Source organism: Chrysochloris asiatica, unplaced genomic scaffold, assembly GCF_000296735.1.
Source record: "Chrysochloris asiatica unplaced genomic scaffold, ChrAsi1.0 scaffold00016, whole genome shotgun sequence".
Taxonomy (NCBI): Eukaryota; Metazoa; Chordata; class Mammalia; order Afrosoricida; family Chrysochloridae; genus Chrysochloris; species Chrysochloris asiatica.
In genome coordinates this window covers 12,066,673-12,083,074 of record NW_006408534.1, presented here as the reverse complement: position 1 = coordinate 12,083,074, position 16,402 = coordinate 12,066,673, and the positions used below count along the sequence as shown (strand labels likewise).

The 16,402-nt window shown below is 42.9% G+C and overlaps 1 protein-coding gene across 1 annotated transcript in view; it reads right to left on the bottom strand.

Annotated features, from left to right (window-relative positions):
* IFT172 (intraflagellar transport 172 homolog (Chlamydomonas)) overlaps positions 1-16,402 on the bottom strand; it is a 56,889-nt gene that overhangs the window by 9,588 nt on the left and 30,899 nt on the right. The window contains exons 17-29 of the mRNA XM_006835187.1: positions 14,973-15,109; positions 14,661-14,768; positions 5,991-6,075; positions 5,600-5,692; positions 3,469-3,546; positions 3,014-3,262; positions 2,770-2,848; positions 2,435-2,555; positions 2,118-2,262; positions 1,300-1,389; positions 673-770; positions 386-521; positions 197-313 (exon numbers count right to left, since the gene is read on the bottom strand). Coding sequence (XP_006835250.1) covers positions 197-313; positions 386-521; positions 673-770; positions 1,300-1,389; positions 2,118-2,262; positions 2,435-2,555; positions 2,770-2,848; positions 3,014-3,262; positions 3,469-3,546; positions 5,600-5,692; positions 5,991-6,075; positions 14,661-14,768; positions 14,973-15,109 — 1,536 coding nt within the window. The remainder of the gene's footprint in view (positions 1-196; positions 314-385; positions 522-672; positions 771-1,299; positions 1,390-2,117; positions 2,263-2,434; positions 2,556-2,769; positions 2,849-3,013; positions 3,263-3,468; positions 3,547-5,599; positions 5,693-5,990; positions 6,076-14,660; positions 14,769-14,972; positions 15,110-16,402) is intronic.

Here is a 16,402-nt window from a genome sequence, read left to right as displayed (position 1 = left end):
AGTCCTAGGACAAGGTTCAGGGTCATCCACACATGCTTAAAATTGTATACTCAATTTTATGTGTACAGCTGTGGACTTTTTTTTGGCAAAAGATGATTTTTATTACATTTCAAGACGTCACCATGAGTTTAAAATTAGATAGTCACTTGAAAGTGGGAAAGAGAGCTGGATGTCCCGAGTGGCCTGGACTCCTTACCCGGTAGGCCTCTTCCCAAAGTCCACTGGACCGATACATGTTTACTGTTGCCTTCCATTCCTGGGCCTCAAGGTAGTGATACTCAGCCTCCTGAAGCCGCCCTTCAGCCTCCAGCTCCTGAGGAAAGGTGGGTCAAGATGGAGATATGGAGCCTGGCTGAGACAGAGGGGCAGGAACAGGAGACCTCACCTTGCCCAGATGGAGGTGTGTGTCACTGAGTAGATCTGGATGGTGCTTCCCAACCAGGCGGATCATATCATCATACAATTTGTGCTTTTTAAACATGGTGATGGCAAGGTCAGGTTCTTCCACTGTCACATACAACCTGGGGATGGGAAATAGACTAGGGGCTCTGCTGTTGGAGTCATTCCACACAGATCCTGTCACTGCCCCCTGGGGAGATAACACATAACCTCAGGCACCATCCCCTCTTTCAGCCTATCTCCCTCCATACCTCGTCTAAGGCCACAGCTCACCTTTCAGCCTCACGGTACTTGCCCTGCTTCTCCATCTCCTGAGCCTGGGTGATGTACAGCACGGATACATCTTCAGGCCTCATGCACTTCACTGCCAGCTGTGCAGACACACAGAGCCAGGGAAAGGGAGGCTCAGGTGCCAGTTCCCAAGGGAAGCAGAGGGACATGCAGAGCAGTCAGGAAGCAGGGCTTCAAGGAACCTGTGTGTGCCCAGGAATTTTAAACTCTCCCAACATCCAAACTACTCATCAGCTTCAGGGACTGACAGGTCTAGAAGGAGCAGAGTAAGAACTATGTTCTACTAATGCAGGGAGGTCAGAAAGGCCGTGTGCTGGGGCAAGAGGATCCCACTGCCACATTCCTACTGTACCCACTGGGTTCAGTGTGACTAGAGGCCTCAGGAGTAGGATTCTCCAGCTCCCAAGCACATCTGTTCTCTTCAAAATGACAGAACAAACGCCTCTCTTCATTCTTTCCTTTCTCAGTGGTGATGGATCAAAGTCATCCACACTGTATTTTGGTACTCTCTCAACTTTCTAGGAACCCAATTAAGTGGGGAGATGACAGAGACCAAGGCACCACCACAAAGGCAGAGTTCTCTGGCATTAACTCCATTCTATTTCCTACCTTGTGGGCTTGCTCCCAGCGGCCAGCCTGGGTGTACATGTCTATAGCATCTTTGGTCCGGTCTCCCTTATTGTAGAGTTCCTCAGCAATCTGTAGTTGATGAGAGATAAATGCAGAAGTTAGAGCAAATGAGTTAAAGCAGCTTGTGGCAGGAAAGAACAAACCACAGCTGGGATGAAGCAGAGCCTGGGCTACTTTGTTGTTGTTAAGTGCTGTCAAGTCGATCCCGACTTACAGGAACCCTGTATAGAGTTTCCAAGGAGTGGCTGGTGACTTTGAACCACCGACCTTGCAGTTCAAACTGACTTTACAGTCAAGTACTTATCCTATAGTGCCTCTTATTACCTTATCACAACAGATAAGAAATGTGACAATGTCTATGCCTCATACCTGCCACCATTAAAAAAAAAAAAAGACTGACGATAAATGGTCTGACAATACAGTGGGAACTTAGAAGGGCCTCATATTTCTGCAACACATGGCAAAAAGTTGATGGAAAATTTCCATTATCTTTTCGTTCCATTTTTACATGAACTTTTTGAAGCCCCCTCATACTGGAACTATACTGGAGTTTTTAATGAAGAACTGCTCACATTGGCAAAGGAACAAAGCTAGAGACTCACTTTATATATCTGGGGATGGGAGGGTCTGTGTCTGTTGGAATGAAATGAAGAAGTAAACTGTTTTTTTTCCATTCAGAGTGGTAACATTGTTAGGCTACAGAAAGGATTTAGTGAGAAGGGCCCCACCACCTGTTCTTGGTTCTCTCCTTATCCATTACTCACTGCCTCATGCTGTGGAAGGGGGCTCTTCCTCACCTCATATTCCTGTAGTGACGCATAGTGTTGGGCCACACGAGGATAGTATTTGGACGCAGTGTTCCGATCCTGGAGATCTAATATATAAATGGCCTTCTTCCACTGGCGGGCACCCAGGGCAGCCTCAATTGCCTTAATGGAGCATCTGGCATAGTTAAGGAAGACATAAATACATATGAGAAAAGACTAAGAGCCCCCTCAAGCATACTCCAATTTACATTTTAAGATTTCTCTTCTTTTAAGCTTTGGTGTACTTACTTGCCCCATCCCCTTGTACTTCAAGCCCAAATCTCCTTTGCACCCCCATACCACCCTACCTGGCTTCAATGTAGTGATTAATGGCTGCATCAAGCTGCTTCTGCTGTACCAAGTGGTCCCCCCATGCCTCCTCCAGTCTCACCACCTCCACTGGGAATGCCAATCGAGCCAGCTCCACCGCTGCCAGACAGAGGTGGGTACTCAGCTCAGTCTTCCAAGGATGGGACTCAGCAAAGCAGGGGAGGGAAATGGAGCATGAGAGATGGGTAAGAAGTGGAGGAATGAAGGAAAACAAAGCCATTAAACCTCAATAGATGCATCAAAAGAGGTGTTTGGGGGCAGGCTGGGCAAGACTATGACAGTGAAGGATGGATGGGTTGTGGTTGGCTAGTACCTTTCATAAATGCGTTGCCTTTACAGTAGCACTCAAGGGCCTTCTGGGGATTTCGAATCTTCTCAAAGAGATCACCTGCCTAATAACACATACCATATTGCTACAATGGCATCCCTACTACACAAAAATCAAGTATCAACCCCAAGAGAAGGGAATGCCACAGTCTGGGAGGCCTAAGTACTACGAGACTCCTCTGGGTAGAAGGGTCTTAAGTCCAGGAATGGGGATTGGAAGTCAACCATACCCTTTCATACAGTTCCCCCTTGATAAGGGCTGTGGTGATGTGTTCTACCAACTCTGTGTTGGCTAATAGTTCCTCTCGGGTCAGCACCAGCCGAGCAGCTTTGGCAGGGAGCCCAGCTTTGAGGTAGAGGCTGATGGCTGCTAATCCATCTCCTTGGCTCTCCTGGAGTTCACCTGCTCGTTCCTCCTGCTGTGTGTCCATCAGCCACTGGTAGTAACCCCGGCGCAGCTTATCCAGGGAGGGGTGCCCCTGGGCACATGGCAGAGAAGAAGTAGGAGTCACAGCCCTCTTTCCCATGCTTCTTTAATCCCCCTGTCCTAACAGAGCACTAATATTTGACCACCTCAAATGCTAACCCACCGTGTCCTAGTTCCTACAGCATCCACGATAAGAGGAGATTTCTAAAATTCAGGGAACTAAGCTCAGAACAGCTGTGAAGAAGGCAGAATGAGTACCTTGGCTTCAGCCACGGCAATACACTCATCCCAGCGGTGTAGCTCCTGATACATGTCCATGGCCTCTTCAACAGCGTTCTAGGGGAATACAGGCAGTGGAAAGAGAGACACAGGGAGAGGTGAGAACCAGAAATCAGCCAGCTCTCCTTAGCCTGCTAAAATGACAGCCCATGAGGACTCAAAACACCTCACCCTTATACTTATTATACAAGCAGAGGTAGCTCTACTGTGGAACTCATGAAGCTGGAGCCTCAGGGCTCTTTATTAGCATAGGCTGAATCCAAAGTAATTTTTAGTAAAACACACTCCACGTATTGCATAAGTTTTCAGCTCCGTAAAACCTAGATCCTTCCCTGTCAAGAAATGGATTATGGGGTCTCGTGAAAGGAGATGGGGATAGGATTCTTTGGGTTAGTAATTGTTAATCATTACTAATTGCAATTGTCACAACTGTAAAGGTAGAAGTTTTGTAACAAAAAGGGTGGAGTAGTTAATTTTACATTCCGGGAACAGAGGACCCTAGGACCATAAAGAGAGAAAAGCATGAGCAGAATGTGGGACCCTGACCAGAGAAGCAGTGACATCAGAGACGGAGGCAGAGATGATGGCATGGAGAGATAGAGGAGCAGTGTACTCTACACTCATGGAAAGAGAAAGGCTGTGTGCTGGCTGGCAGCCAGGAGGCAGGCTTGCAGAATGTACCTTTTGGTTGTTTAAATTATTACATATTCCTGAGTGTTTTTGTGTACATCAAAAAAAAAAAAAAAGAGGGAACAGAGGCAAATATTCTTTAACTGATGATGCATGGAGATTGTAATAATTACAATGAAACAAAATACAATTGTTGACTGCAAAACTGATGTTCTTCCATGTAAACTATCACTCAATTCACAATAAAAGCTTATAAACAAATGAAGGATGTGTTCGCCCAAAATACGTATTAACCTGGCTAGACCATGATTCCCAGTACAGTCTGGTTGTCTTGCATTTTGTGGCCTGGTGTGATTATCCTTAATTTTGTCATGCTGTACAAAGGCGCTTCAAAAGGTTTATGGAAAAATGAAATTAAGCCTCCCCTAGAGCTAGTGTCCTGACTTTGGACATCTAGTCTCCTAAACTGTAAGAAAATACATTTCTATTTGTTAAAGCCATCTATCTACTTGTGGAGGAGTCCTGGTGTGGCGCTGTAGGTTAATGCGCCAGACTAAAAAGCCGTTTGAACTGCTAGGTCAGTGGTTCAAGCTCACCAGCTGCTCCTCAGAAACTCTATCCAGGGTTGCTGTGGGTCGGAACCAACTCAATGGCACTTCACAACAACAACAACATCTACTTGTGGAACCTCTGTTATAGTAATTCTAGATAACTAAGACCCAAACCAAACCCATTGCCATAAAGTTGAATCCAACTCATAGCCACCTAATAGGACAAAGTAGAACAGGGTTTCCAAGGCTGTAAACCTTTATGGAAGCAGACTGCCACATCTTTTTCTTGTGGGGTGCCTAGTGGCTTTGAACTGCCAACTTTGTGGCTAGCCACCAGGACTCTCTTGGATCCACCCCAGTGTACAATAATTGCAAAGGAAGGCTCTGGAGTAGAGGAGGAAATAGCAGACTGTTTTTTGAATGAAAGAAGTAATTAGGGGTCTAAGGAGGATGTCTGCCTAGAGTAAGTGGCATTATAGGTTATAGCGTAGTGGTTATGAATTGGGCTGCGAACTTAAGGTCAGCAGTTTGAAACTACCAGCTGTTCTGCAGGAGAAAGATGAGGCTTTCTGCTCCCGTAAAGATTTCCAGCCTCAGAAACCCTGTACAGGATCGCTATGAGTCGAAACCAACTCCACGGCACATAACCAACCAACCAATAAGATAGCACTTGACTGTTAACCACAAGGGTCGGTGGTTCAAACATCAGCCACTCCTTAAAAACCTTATACAAGGTCACTATAAGTCAAAGCTGAGTTGATGGCACTTAACAACAACACTGGAGGAGGGTATTAAGACAGGAGTGGAATTAAGAACAGACACATTTCTAAATGTTTTCTCCAAAGCTCAGTAAGAATACACTGCCAGTTGTTTCCTCCCAAGCTTGCCTCACATCCCCTTTTCTATTCGGTTCCCTCTTCTCCCATTACCTGCTCCAAAAAGATCATTTCAGCCAGTTTGTAGTTCTTCTCCAGCATGGCCAGACGTGCTCGGACCTGATAAAAGTCTGTTCCTTCTCCACCCTGCAGAAAAAGTGGAAGTTCTTGCCATTCTGTTGGTATGAACTAAAGACAGAAAGGCCTAAAGGGATGTGGACTCTAAAGGGCCAGAAGCATGGTAAGCTTAAAAAAAATCATGAGGCTTAGAGGCTTGAGGTTCATTTAGCAAGCAACTCCAAAATGGTCTGACTGGAAGGTGGTAGGGGTGGGAATGGGCAGGGTAGAGGGAACTGTGGATTGTTGGTAAACTAGAGTCATGGGGCTGAGCACTGTGAGAAATCTCAGTTTCAGAGACCAAAAGAATTAGAAGGATAATACTTGCATATTCCCGAGACACTTGATCTGCAATCTCATTGGTCTCATGCAGGAATCGAGCTTTTGCTACATGGCCCAAAGCAGAAAAGCATCTACAGTATGAAAGTAATAATATTAACAGTATTACTATAAGATCATTATTAATTCACTGGCTTAATGTATATTGAGCATCTATTATGTATTATCTTTTTAAATTGAAACATAAGGCTTATTCTGAATATTCTATATGCAAATAAGAAAATTATTTTGCCTCTAAAAACAAATGGCCCATCTTATCTAGAAGGATCTGGTGAAAAGAGATAGGGACAAGATTCTTATGATTTAATAGTGAATACATGTTATCGTGACTTATTGCAACGGTCACAACTATAAAGGTAAAAGTTTTGTAAGAAAAAGGGGAAGTAGTTAATCTTACAGTCCAGAAACAGAGGCCCCTAGGACCATCAAGAGAGAAGAGCATGAGCAGAATGTGGGACCCTATCCAGCGAAGCAGCGACACCAGAGATGGAGGCAGAGATGATGACATGGAGAGACAGAGCAGCTGAGGACTCTGGACTCATGGAAAAAGAGGGATTGAGTGCTGGCGGCCAGGAGGCAGGTTTACAGAATGTGCCCTTTGGTTGTTTAAATTATTATTCCTGAGTGTTTTTGTGTACACCCCCTCTACCCCTCCAAAACAAAACAAAGGGAATGGAAGCAAATATTCCGCGAATGGTGATGCATGGAAGAGAATGTAATCATTGCAATGAAATGATGGTGTAAAGCCAATGTTCTCCCATGTAAATTATCACTCAGTTCACAATAAAAAAAAAAAGAGGTTAAGGTATTGCCTCAGGTCACATGCTAAACTCACACTTGTTGTTGTTGTTGTTAAGTGCCGTCGAGTCGGTTCCGACCCATAGCGACCCTGTACAGAGTTTCCGAGGGTGTAAATCTTTACGGGAGTAGAAAGCCTGATCTTTCTCCCGCGGAGCAGCTGGTAGTTTCAAACCGCTGACCTTAAGGTTTGCAGCCTGATTCGTAACCACTACGCTACCAGAGCTATCTACTCTAAATCCTATGTGTTTTCAAAAAAACAACAACAAACAAACAGCCCAAAGTAGGCTAGTTATAGTTGTTAAAAACAAACCTTTCAATTAGCTCAAAACAATAATATATTAGATTGCTTCATGATTTAATAAACAATTTGCAAATTGAGGGAGTACATGAAGGAAATGGAGGGAAAAAATGCTTCTCCCGACCCTGTTCTTCACACAAAGGGGTGACAGAATTTCATGTTCTCATGGAATTTATATTCTAGTGGAAAGAGGCAAATAATTATTAAACAAATAAATACAGTTTGCGAGAATGAGAATGAACAGAGTGTGATAATACAGACAGTGACTGATAAGGCTACTGGTTGTCAGGGAAAGCCCCTCTGATGCATTGATCTCTGCTGAGACCTGGAAACAAGACAAGAGTCAGTCACATCAAGAAAGGGTGAACTCTTTGCAGGCAAAAGAACAGCTAGTGGAAAGGCCCTGTTGCAGCAACAAGCTTGGTAGAATCAAGGGACCAAAAGAATGCTAGTGTGGCTGAAGACTAATGGGCAAATGGGTACCTGGTATGAAAAGGGAGCAAAGGCCAAATATTATAGGGCCTTGGGCTAAGACAAGAAGTCTGAATTTTATTCTAAGTGCAATATTATGCTACTAGAAGCTTCTAAGCAAAAAAGTAATACAATCTGATTTATGTTTTTTAAAAAATGACCCCAGCCGCTTTGGGATGAATGAATTATAGGGAGATAACAACAGTACCAGTAACATCAATTAAGAAGTTACTGGATTACACATATAATGCAATCCCAATCCAGATTCCAGTGACATTCTTCAAAGCAATGGAAAAGACAATTACAAACTTTACATGGAAAGGAAAGAGAACCCAGGATAAGCAAAGCACTGTTCAAGTAGAAGAACAAAGTTGGAAGCCTCTCACTCCCCAATTTTAAAATCAACTACATGGCTACCATGGTCAAAACAACCTGGTACTGGTACAATGAAAGATACATTGATCAATGGAACAGAATCGAGAATCCAGAAATTAACCCATCCATATACAGTCAACTGATTTTCTACAAAGTGCCTAGGTATGTTACATGGGGAGGAGATAGTCTCTTTAACAGATGGTGCTGGCAGAACTGGAAAGTGATATGCAAAAGATTGAAACAAGACCTTTATACCTCACACCCTATACAAAACCAACTCAGCATGGATTAAAGATCTAAATGTGAATCCCCAAATTATGAAAGTCATCAATGAAAAACTAGGGACAAATGTGAGGGCTCTAATATAGGGAATACAAAGACTACCAAACATTTTGAAAACTACACAAACAAAAATAGACAAAATAGATAAGTGGGGCATACTAAAACTAAAAACTTGCGTGCATCAAAAGACTTCATCAAAAGAGTAAAAAAGGAACCCACAGAATGGGGGAAAATATTTTGCAATGACACATCAGACAAGGTACTCATTTCTAAAATATATACGAAACACAACACCTCTACAAGAAAAAGACAAATAACTCAATTTAAAAATGGGCACAGGACATGAACAGTCACTTCATCAAGGAAGAGATCCGGGCAGCCAACAAACATATGAAGAAATGTTCACGATCAGTAGCCAGTATTGTTGTTAAGTGCCAATGAGTCAGTTCTGACCCATAGTGACCCTGTATAGGGTTTCCAAGGAGACGTTGGTGAGCTTGAACTGCCAACCTTGCAGTTAGAGAGACGCAAATCAAAACAACAATGAGATATTATCTCACACCAGCAACAACAGCAAAGATCAAAAAAGTAGAGGATAATAAATGCTGGAGACGATGCGGAGAGGCTGGGACCTTCCTACATTGTTGGTGGGATCACAAAATGGTCCAACCACTCTGGAAAGTAATATGGCACTTCCTCAGAAGATTGGAAATAGAAATACATTATGATCCAGCAATTCCTCTACTTGGTATTTACCCACAAGAAATATGAGCCATAACATGAGTAGATATATGCATATCAATGTTCATTGCAGCACTATTTACAATAGCAAAAAGATGGAGACAGCCTAAGTGCCCATCAATTGAAGAATGGATAAACAAACTGTGGTACATACACACAATGGAATATTATGCTACCTTGAAGAACAACAAGGAAGCTGCAAGCCACAGCATAACATGGATGAACCTTCAGGACACTATGTTGAGTGAAATTAGTCAGTCACAAAAGGAGAAATACTGGATAGGACCATTATTGTAAAAGAGTAAGAAAAAGAACCTACACTAAAAGGGGGGAAAATTATATATATATTTGCTGATCACCAGGCTGTATGGGATAAGAGGAGGGGAGGGAAGGAGAGGAAGATAGAGCACGGGGTAAGAAACAGACACAGGATAGCTTGTGTGTGGGTCGGGAGGGGGACCGTTGGGGGGCAATACACAAGAAGGAGGAGGGGAATGGAATAACAAGGCTGACGGGAGAACAGTTAGGCAAGTTCACATGGCCCAAGTGGGAAAGAGGTAAATGATGATGTATGCACAACCTTGGAACAACAGGGCTCCGGGATACAGGGATTGAGTCATGGTTTGAAGGGGTAAAAGAGGGGAATAATGTTAAGATGTTTGGCTTTCAATGGCAGTCTGGCTGACTACTACAAGAACAAGTAAGCGGTTCACCCAGGAGCCATCAAAACAAGTAGTAGGGACCCCTCAGAGCAAACCCCCTCACAAGACTGAGACTCAAGGGGAATACATGAGCAGGCATGTGTTCTGGCTGGTGACCACGTTGGTCACCAATAAGGGGAAGAGGGGGGAAAAAACAGCAATGAAATTGAAAGCTAAGCCTGACCACATTCAATAGACCTCTGTGAACCCAGGTGGAGACCTGGATGGCCAGCAGTATGGCAAGACCCAGGGACTCCTGGGCCCAGAGGCAGTGACACGGCCACAGAGGACTAATGCGGAGAGTGAAGCGTTCAGCTGATATGAAGTGAGGGGAGATGCACAAGTACATCTACACTTGCAGACAGTACCCACTTGACCTGGCTTCAATGGCTGGATGATCAGAACTTGATTAGAAGAAAGAAGAGGGGGGGAAAAAAAAAGAGAGTAACCTGCTATAATTTGATGAACTTTACCTATACTTATGGATGTAGTAGCTCAATAAGGGAACAAATCTTTACAGCAAGGATCACTCCCATCCTTTCAGGACACAGGGTTGACAAGGATAGGCAACTTAGACATTGGCTACCCAAAATGGAGAGGCCTATAAAGACGTGAAGTGACTGGCTTACAAGCTTTCAAGAGGGAGCCTAGTTCCAGATGGGGCAGGGGAAGGTAGAATCACCACTGAATGATTTCCAATCTGTTGGGACTGGGCTGGCAAAAAGAACTGGGGATAAGACTCTTGTGGTACAATAGTTAATAATTGCCAACAGGACTGACGGTGAGGGTAGGAAATGTAGAGGTAGATTTTTTTTTTTTTAATGTTTCATTGTGAATTATGTGATAGTTTATATGGGAGAACATTAGTTTTACATTCATCCTATTGTATATTGTTTCATTGTATTGTATATTGTTCTAAAGTTCCCAGCTGCTCCATCTCTCTACGTCATCGTCTCTGCCTCCATCTCAGGCATCACTGCTTTTCTGGGTAGGGTCCCGCTCTCCGCTTTTCTCCACTGATGGTCCCAGGGACCTCTGCTCCTAGACTGAAAAGTTAATCACTCCCCTCCTTGCTTTACATTTCCAACCCTTACAATAAGTCCTGATAACAATTATTCACTACTGTATCACAAGAGACCTATTTGCATTTCATTTCATTGGCCCCGCCTAGACAGATTGGATACTACTCAGTGGAGATTCTACTTTCCTTCACATCCTCTGGATCTAGGTTCCTAGAGGTAGATGTTTTTTGACAAAAGAAGGAGAGTGGTTGATTTTGCAGCCCAGGAATGGAGGCCCTTGGGACCATCAAGGGAGAAGAACAGAGAGTGGAACCCTGCCCAGAGAGGCAGTGACGCCAGGAATGGAGACAGAGGCCATGATGTGGACAGATGGAGCAGCTGGGGACACTGGACTCAGGGAGGGAGAAGGGCTGTGTGCTGGAGGTCGGGGGGCAGGCCTGTGTGGTGTACCCTTTGGTTATTTGATGATACATGGAGGGGACTGTAATCATTGCAATGAAACAAAACACGATAGGATCAGTGTAAAGCTGATGTTCTCCTATCTAAACCTCACACTAAAAACTTAAAAAAAAAAGTTACTGGAAAAATACAGGTGGTAGATGGCAGAGTGGTCTGCACTAGGTTAGAGATAGGAGAGTTGGACCAGATACAGAGATTAGGATATGTTTTGAAGAAAAAGTCTTCAATACTTGCTAAGAGACTGTGGGAAAAAGACAGATCAAGCATGATTCATTGTCAAATAGCAGTTGTTTTAGGGTGCTGTCAAGTCGGTTCCAACTCACAGCGACCCTATGCACGATGGAAAGACATATTTCCCAGTCCTGCACCATCCTCACAATCACTGTTACACTTGAACCCATTGCTTCTGTCCCCACGCCAGTCCATCTCTTGGGGTCTTCCTCTTTATTGTTGACTCTCTATGTTACCTGGCATGATGTCCTTTTCCAGGGATTAGCCCCTCCTGATAATATGGTCAAAGTATGAGAGACCAAGTCTCACCATCTTGGCTTCAAAGGAGCTTTTCAGCTCTACTTACTCCAACACAGATTTGTTTTTCTAGCAAAATTCTTCTCCAACACCATAACTCAAATGCATCAATTCTTCTACAGTCTTCCTTATTCACATCCATGTGAAGCTAATGAAAATACCATGGCTTGGGTCAGGTGCACCTTAGTCCTCAAACTGTTATCTTTGCTCTTGAACACTTTAAAGAGGTCTTGTACAAATTTACCTACCGCAATATATCCTTTGATTTATTGACTTCTGCTCCCATGAATGTTGATTATGGATCTAAGCAAAATGAAGTCTTTGACAACTTCAATCTTTTCTCTGTTTACTATGATGTCATCTATTAGTCCAGCTGTGAGGATTTTTGAGGTGCAATCCATACTGAAGGCTCTAGTCTTTGATCTTCATCAGTAAATACTTTAAGTCCTCTTCACCTCCAGCAAGCAATTTCAGGTTATTAATGAATCTTCCTTCATTCCTGATGCCATGTTCTTCTTCATAAAATCCAGCTTCTCAGATATCTGTTCAGCATACAGATTGAGAAAGTATGGTGAAAGAATATAATCCTGGTGCTCACCTTTCCTAATTTTAAACCATTCAGTATCCTCTTGTTTTGTTCTAAGGAATGCCTCTTGGGTCTATGTAAAGGTTCCTCATGAGCACAATTCCTCTGGAATACCCATTCTTTGCAATGTTATCCATAGCTTGGCATGATTCATCACTTGTCTGTCAGTTTGTTGTTCTGAGGTGACTTGTGTGTTGCTGTGATGCTGGAAGTTATGCCATCGGTATTTTAAATACCAGCAGGGTCACCCATGGTAGACAGGCTTCAGAGGAGCTTCAAGACTAAGACATACTAGGAAGAAGGAGAGGCGGACTACTTGTGAATATTTAGCCACTAAAAACATTATGAATAGCAACAGAACATTGTCAGATACAGCGCTAGAAGAAGAGCCCCTCAAGTTGGAAGTCACTCAAAATATGACTGGGGAAGAACTGACTAGTCAAAATAGAGTCTACTGTGATAACACGAATGGAGTAAAGCTTTCAGGACTTTCATTTATCGATGCGGCACAACTCAAAATAGGAGAAACAGCTGCAAACATTCATTAATAATAGGAACATGGAATGAACAAAGTATGAATAGCAATAAGTGAAATTTATTGAGCACTTACAATATTATCTGGTTACGAATCGGGCTGCAAACCTTAAGGTCAGCAGTTCGAAACTACCAGCTGTTCTGTGGAAGAAAGATGAGGCATTCTGCTCCTGTAAAGATTTATAGCCTCAGAAACCCTGTACAGGGTCGCTAAGAGTCGGAACCGACTCCACGGCACACAACAACAACATTATCACCTCTTTGCTCAGATTCTCTCATTCATTCTTTACTGCCATTATCATCTTGCTTTACCACTTTCATTTTGTTGTTGCTGTTGTTGTTAAGTGCCATCTAGTTGGTTCTGACCCATGTTGTTAGTTGCCATTGAGTCGGTATCAACTCATAGCGACCTTACGCACAACAGAATGAAACACTGCCTGGTCTTGGGCCAACTTCACAATTGTTGCCAAGCTTAAGCCCATTAATGCTGCCACTTTGCCAATACATCTCGCTGGGGGTCTTCATCTTTTTCTCTGACCCTCCACCTTACCAAACATGGCATTTCTCTCCAGTGATTGGTCCTTCCAGAAAATATATCCAAAGCATGAGAGATAAAGTTTGGCCATCCTGACCTCCAAGGAGCACTCTGGTTGTACTTCTCCAAATGCAGATTTGTTTGTTCTTTTGGCAGCCCATGCTACTTTCAATATTTTCCTCCAGCATCATAACTTAAAATGCATCAAATCTTCTATGATCTTCCTTATTCACTGTGCAACTTTTGCATGTACATGAGGTTATTGAAAATACCATGGCTTGGGTCAGGCACACCTTAATCCTCAAGCTGACATCTTTGCTCTTCAACACTTTAAAACGGTCTTGTGCAGCAGATGTGCCTAATGCAATACGTCATTTGATTTCTTGACTGCTGCTTCCATGAGTGTTGATGGGTGATCCAAGAAAAATGAAGTCTTTGACAACTTCAAAATTTTCTCCATTGATAAGAATGTTGTTTACTATTCCATTGTTAAGGATTTTTGTTTTCTTTATATTGAGGTGCAATCCATACCGAAGGTTGTGCTGTTTGACCTTCATCAGTAAGTGTTTTAAGTGCTCTTCACTTTCAGCAAGCAAGGTTGTATCATTTGCATATCACAGGTTGTTAAAGAGTCTTCCTCCAATCCTGATGCCACGTTTTTCTTCATATAATCCAGCTTCTCAAATCATTTGCTCAGCATACAGGTTGAATAAGTATGGTGAAAAAAACACAACCCTGTCGCACACCTTTCTTAATTTTAAACCATTCAGTGTTTCCATGTTCTGACCCATACTGACCCTCTTATAGGGTTTTCAAGGAGCGGCTAATGAGCTTAAACAGCTGATCTTGTTCAAACTGACTTTACAGTCCAGCGCATTAACCCACAGTGTCACACCAGGACTCTCATTTTACACAGAGAAAACTGACAAGTCAAGGTTTAGAAAAGTCAAGTAATCTTTCTTTAGTTACTTAGTTTGGTAAAAACAGGAAGGATTTGAACTCAAGGAGTGTGGGGTTCCAAATTTGCCCTAATAACTATAATCCTCTAACATACTCATAATACATAAAGAGATACATAAATTGAATGGTATGATGTTAAAAATTATGTAAGCAGCACCTAGCTTAAGAAAGAGAAGCAAAAGTAATAAAACATATTATTTCTTTATAATTTAGGATGGCAGGATGCTTGTACCATGGGAGAGTTAGATGATATTTGCAGGTGGTAGGAAGCAGTGACTGACACTGGTTAGGAGCAACACAAGTAAGATACCCATGTGGCCATCCCTTCAAGTTGACTGGCACATTATTTCTCCATGTCTATCTCACCTCTCAGCAATGTGTAGCTGCTTCGCCTCTAGCGCCAGTTTACTCAAGGTTTTCCACATTGCCTCTGTTTCTGGGGTCATTTCCAGAGTCTCCAAGAAGGCAGTTGCCCTGGAGAGGGAAGGAAGCAAAGCACAATGTAGGAGCTCGGGGTGAGAAAGACATAGAAATACTGGTGAAGGGGCACGAGTAAGGGCAGGGCCTGGCCTTTCCACTAGAGCCCTTACTAGAGATGACCAGCTTTATAGCCCATCTCAGGTCCGTCTCTTTCACAGCCAGACTCTCCTACCACCCCACTGGGTATCTGCTCCGCACCTGGTGTAGTTGCCATCATCAATGGCTGTTCCAAACTCGATAAGGCCCTCATCCAGTGTGTAGGCAACTGTAGTCACACCTTCGGTCACCATCACCTCGGTCTTTCCCCCAGCCCGCTCCAGACCTACAACATCGCCCTGTAAAAGGTAATTCCCCAACCCCACCTCAATTCTAAGTTAGTGTTTCCACTGACTCATTTGCAGACCAGACCCACCCTCACCCAACCTCAGTTATCACACACTGATGGAATTACATTGGCCCTTGTTTTCCTTCCATTTTGGTCTCTTTCAAGCAGATAAAAAAGCCTTATCTGTGGCTGTACACACTCATAACTATGAAAGCACCAATTCCTAAACAAAGGATGTCATCCATTTCTGCTTCCAGCAGCACCACACACCACACCCTCCTGTTAAAATACAATTTGATCTTAGGACATTCTTTTTAATGCATTGCTAGGCTCACCTGAAGGAATTGCCAAGAATGTTCCTGACCCTTATTCTAACCTTCACCCTCAATTAAAAAAAAAAAAAGATAGAAGAAGAAGAAGTACACAAAAATCTGAGCAGGAAAAATGATAGGTGAGCAAGTATGAAAGGGAGAGTTGTCCTGAGGCAAGAGCTGGATCTGGACACGAAACCTGGAGACTGCTAGGAGTTTGGGGAAGCTCAATATATACCAAGCAGGATACAGAAAAAGAAATCCACATCTAGAAACACTGTAGTGAAACCTCAAAACACCTAAGAAAACAAAAGATTTAAAAAAGCAATCACACCCATTGACAGATGAATGAACTGTGATATATACACACAATGGAGTAATATTCAGTTATTAAAAGAAATTAAATTCTAATACATGCCACCACTTTCATGAAGCTTGAAAATATGTTCACTGAAATGAGCCAGACACAAAAGGGCAAATAAGGAATGATCCCACTTATCTGGAACAGGTAAATTCATAGAAACGGAGGGGACAAAAGAAAATTGGTGATTACCACGGGATGAAGGAATGCAGATGTGGAAGTGGGGATCACCAGAGTATCCACTTAAAATTGGTGAATTGTATTTTCAGTGAATTATTCCGAAATAAAGTTTATTTATTTAAAGCAACCAACGAAAATAGATTACCTATACAGAAGGGGCTGTTGATAGACTTCTTAGAACATTAAAGGAAGTTGATCAACAATGAGCCAATATTTTCAAAAGGTAGAGAAAAATTATGTGTCAATCTAAAATTGGGTACTAAATCCAAGTATCTTTCAAGAATGAAGGCCCGCCAGGGAATCATGTTAAGATGCTTGACTGTTTTTTTGTTTGTTTGTTTTAATCTTGGTTTCCCTTGCATTATAATATAGAGTAGACACTGGAGAGGGAGAGAAAGGAATAGTCAGAAACACCACACTAGAAGGCTTATAAGTCCATCTTCTGCCTATG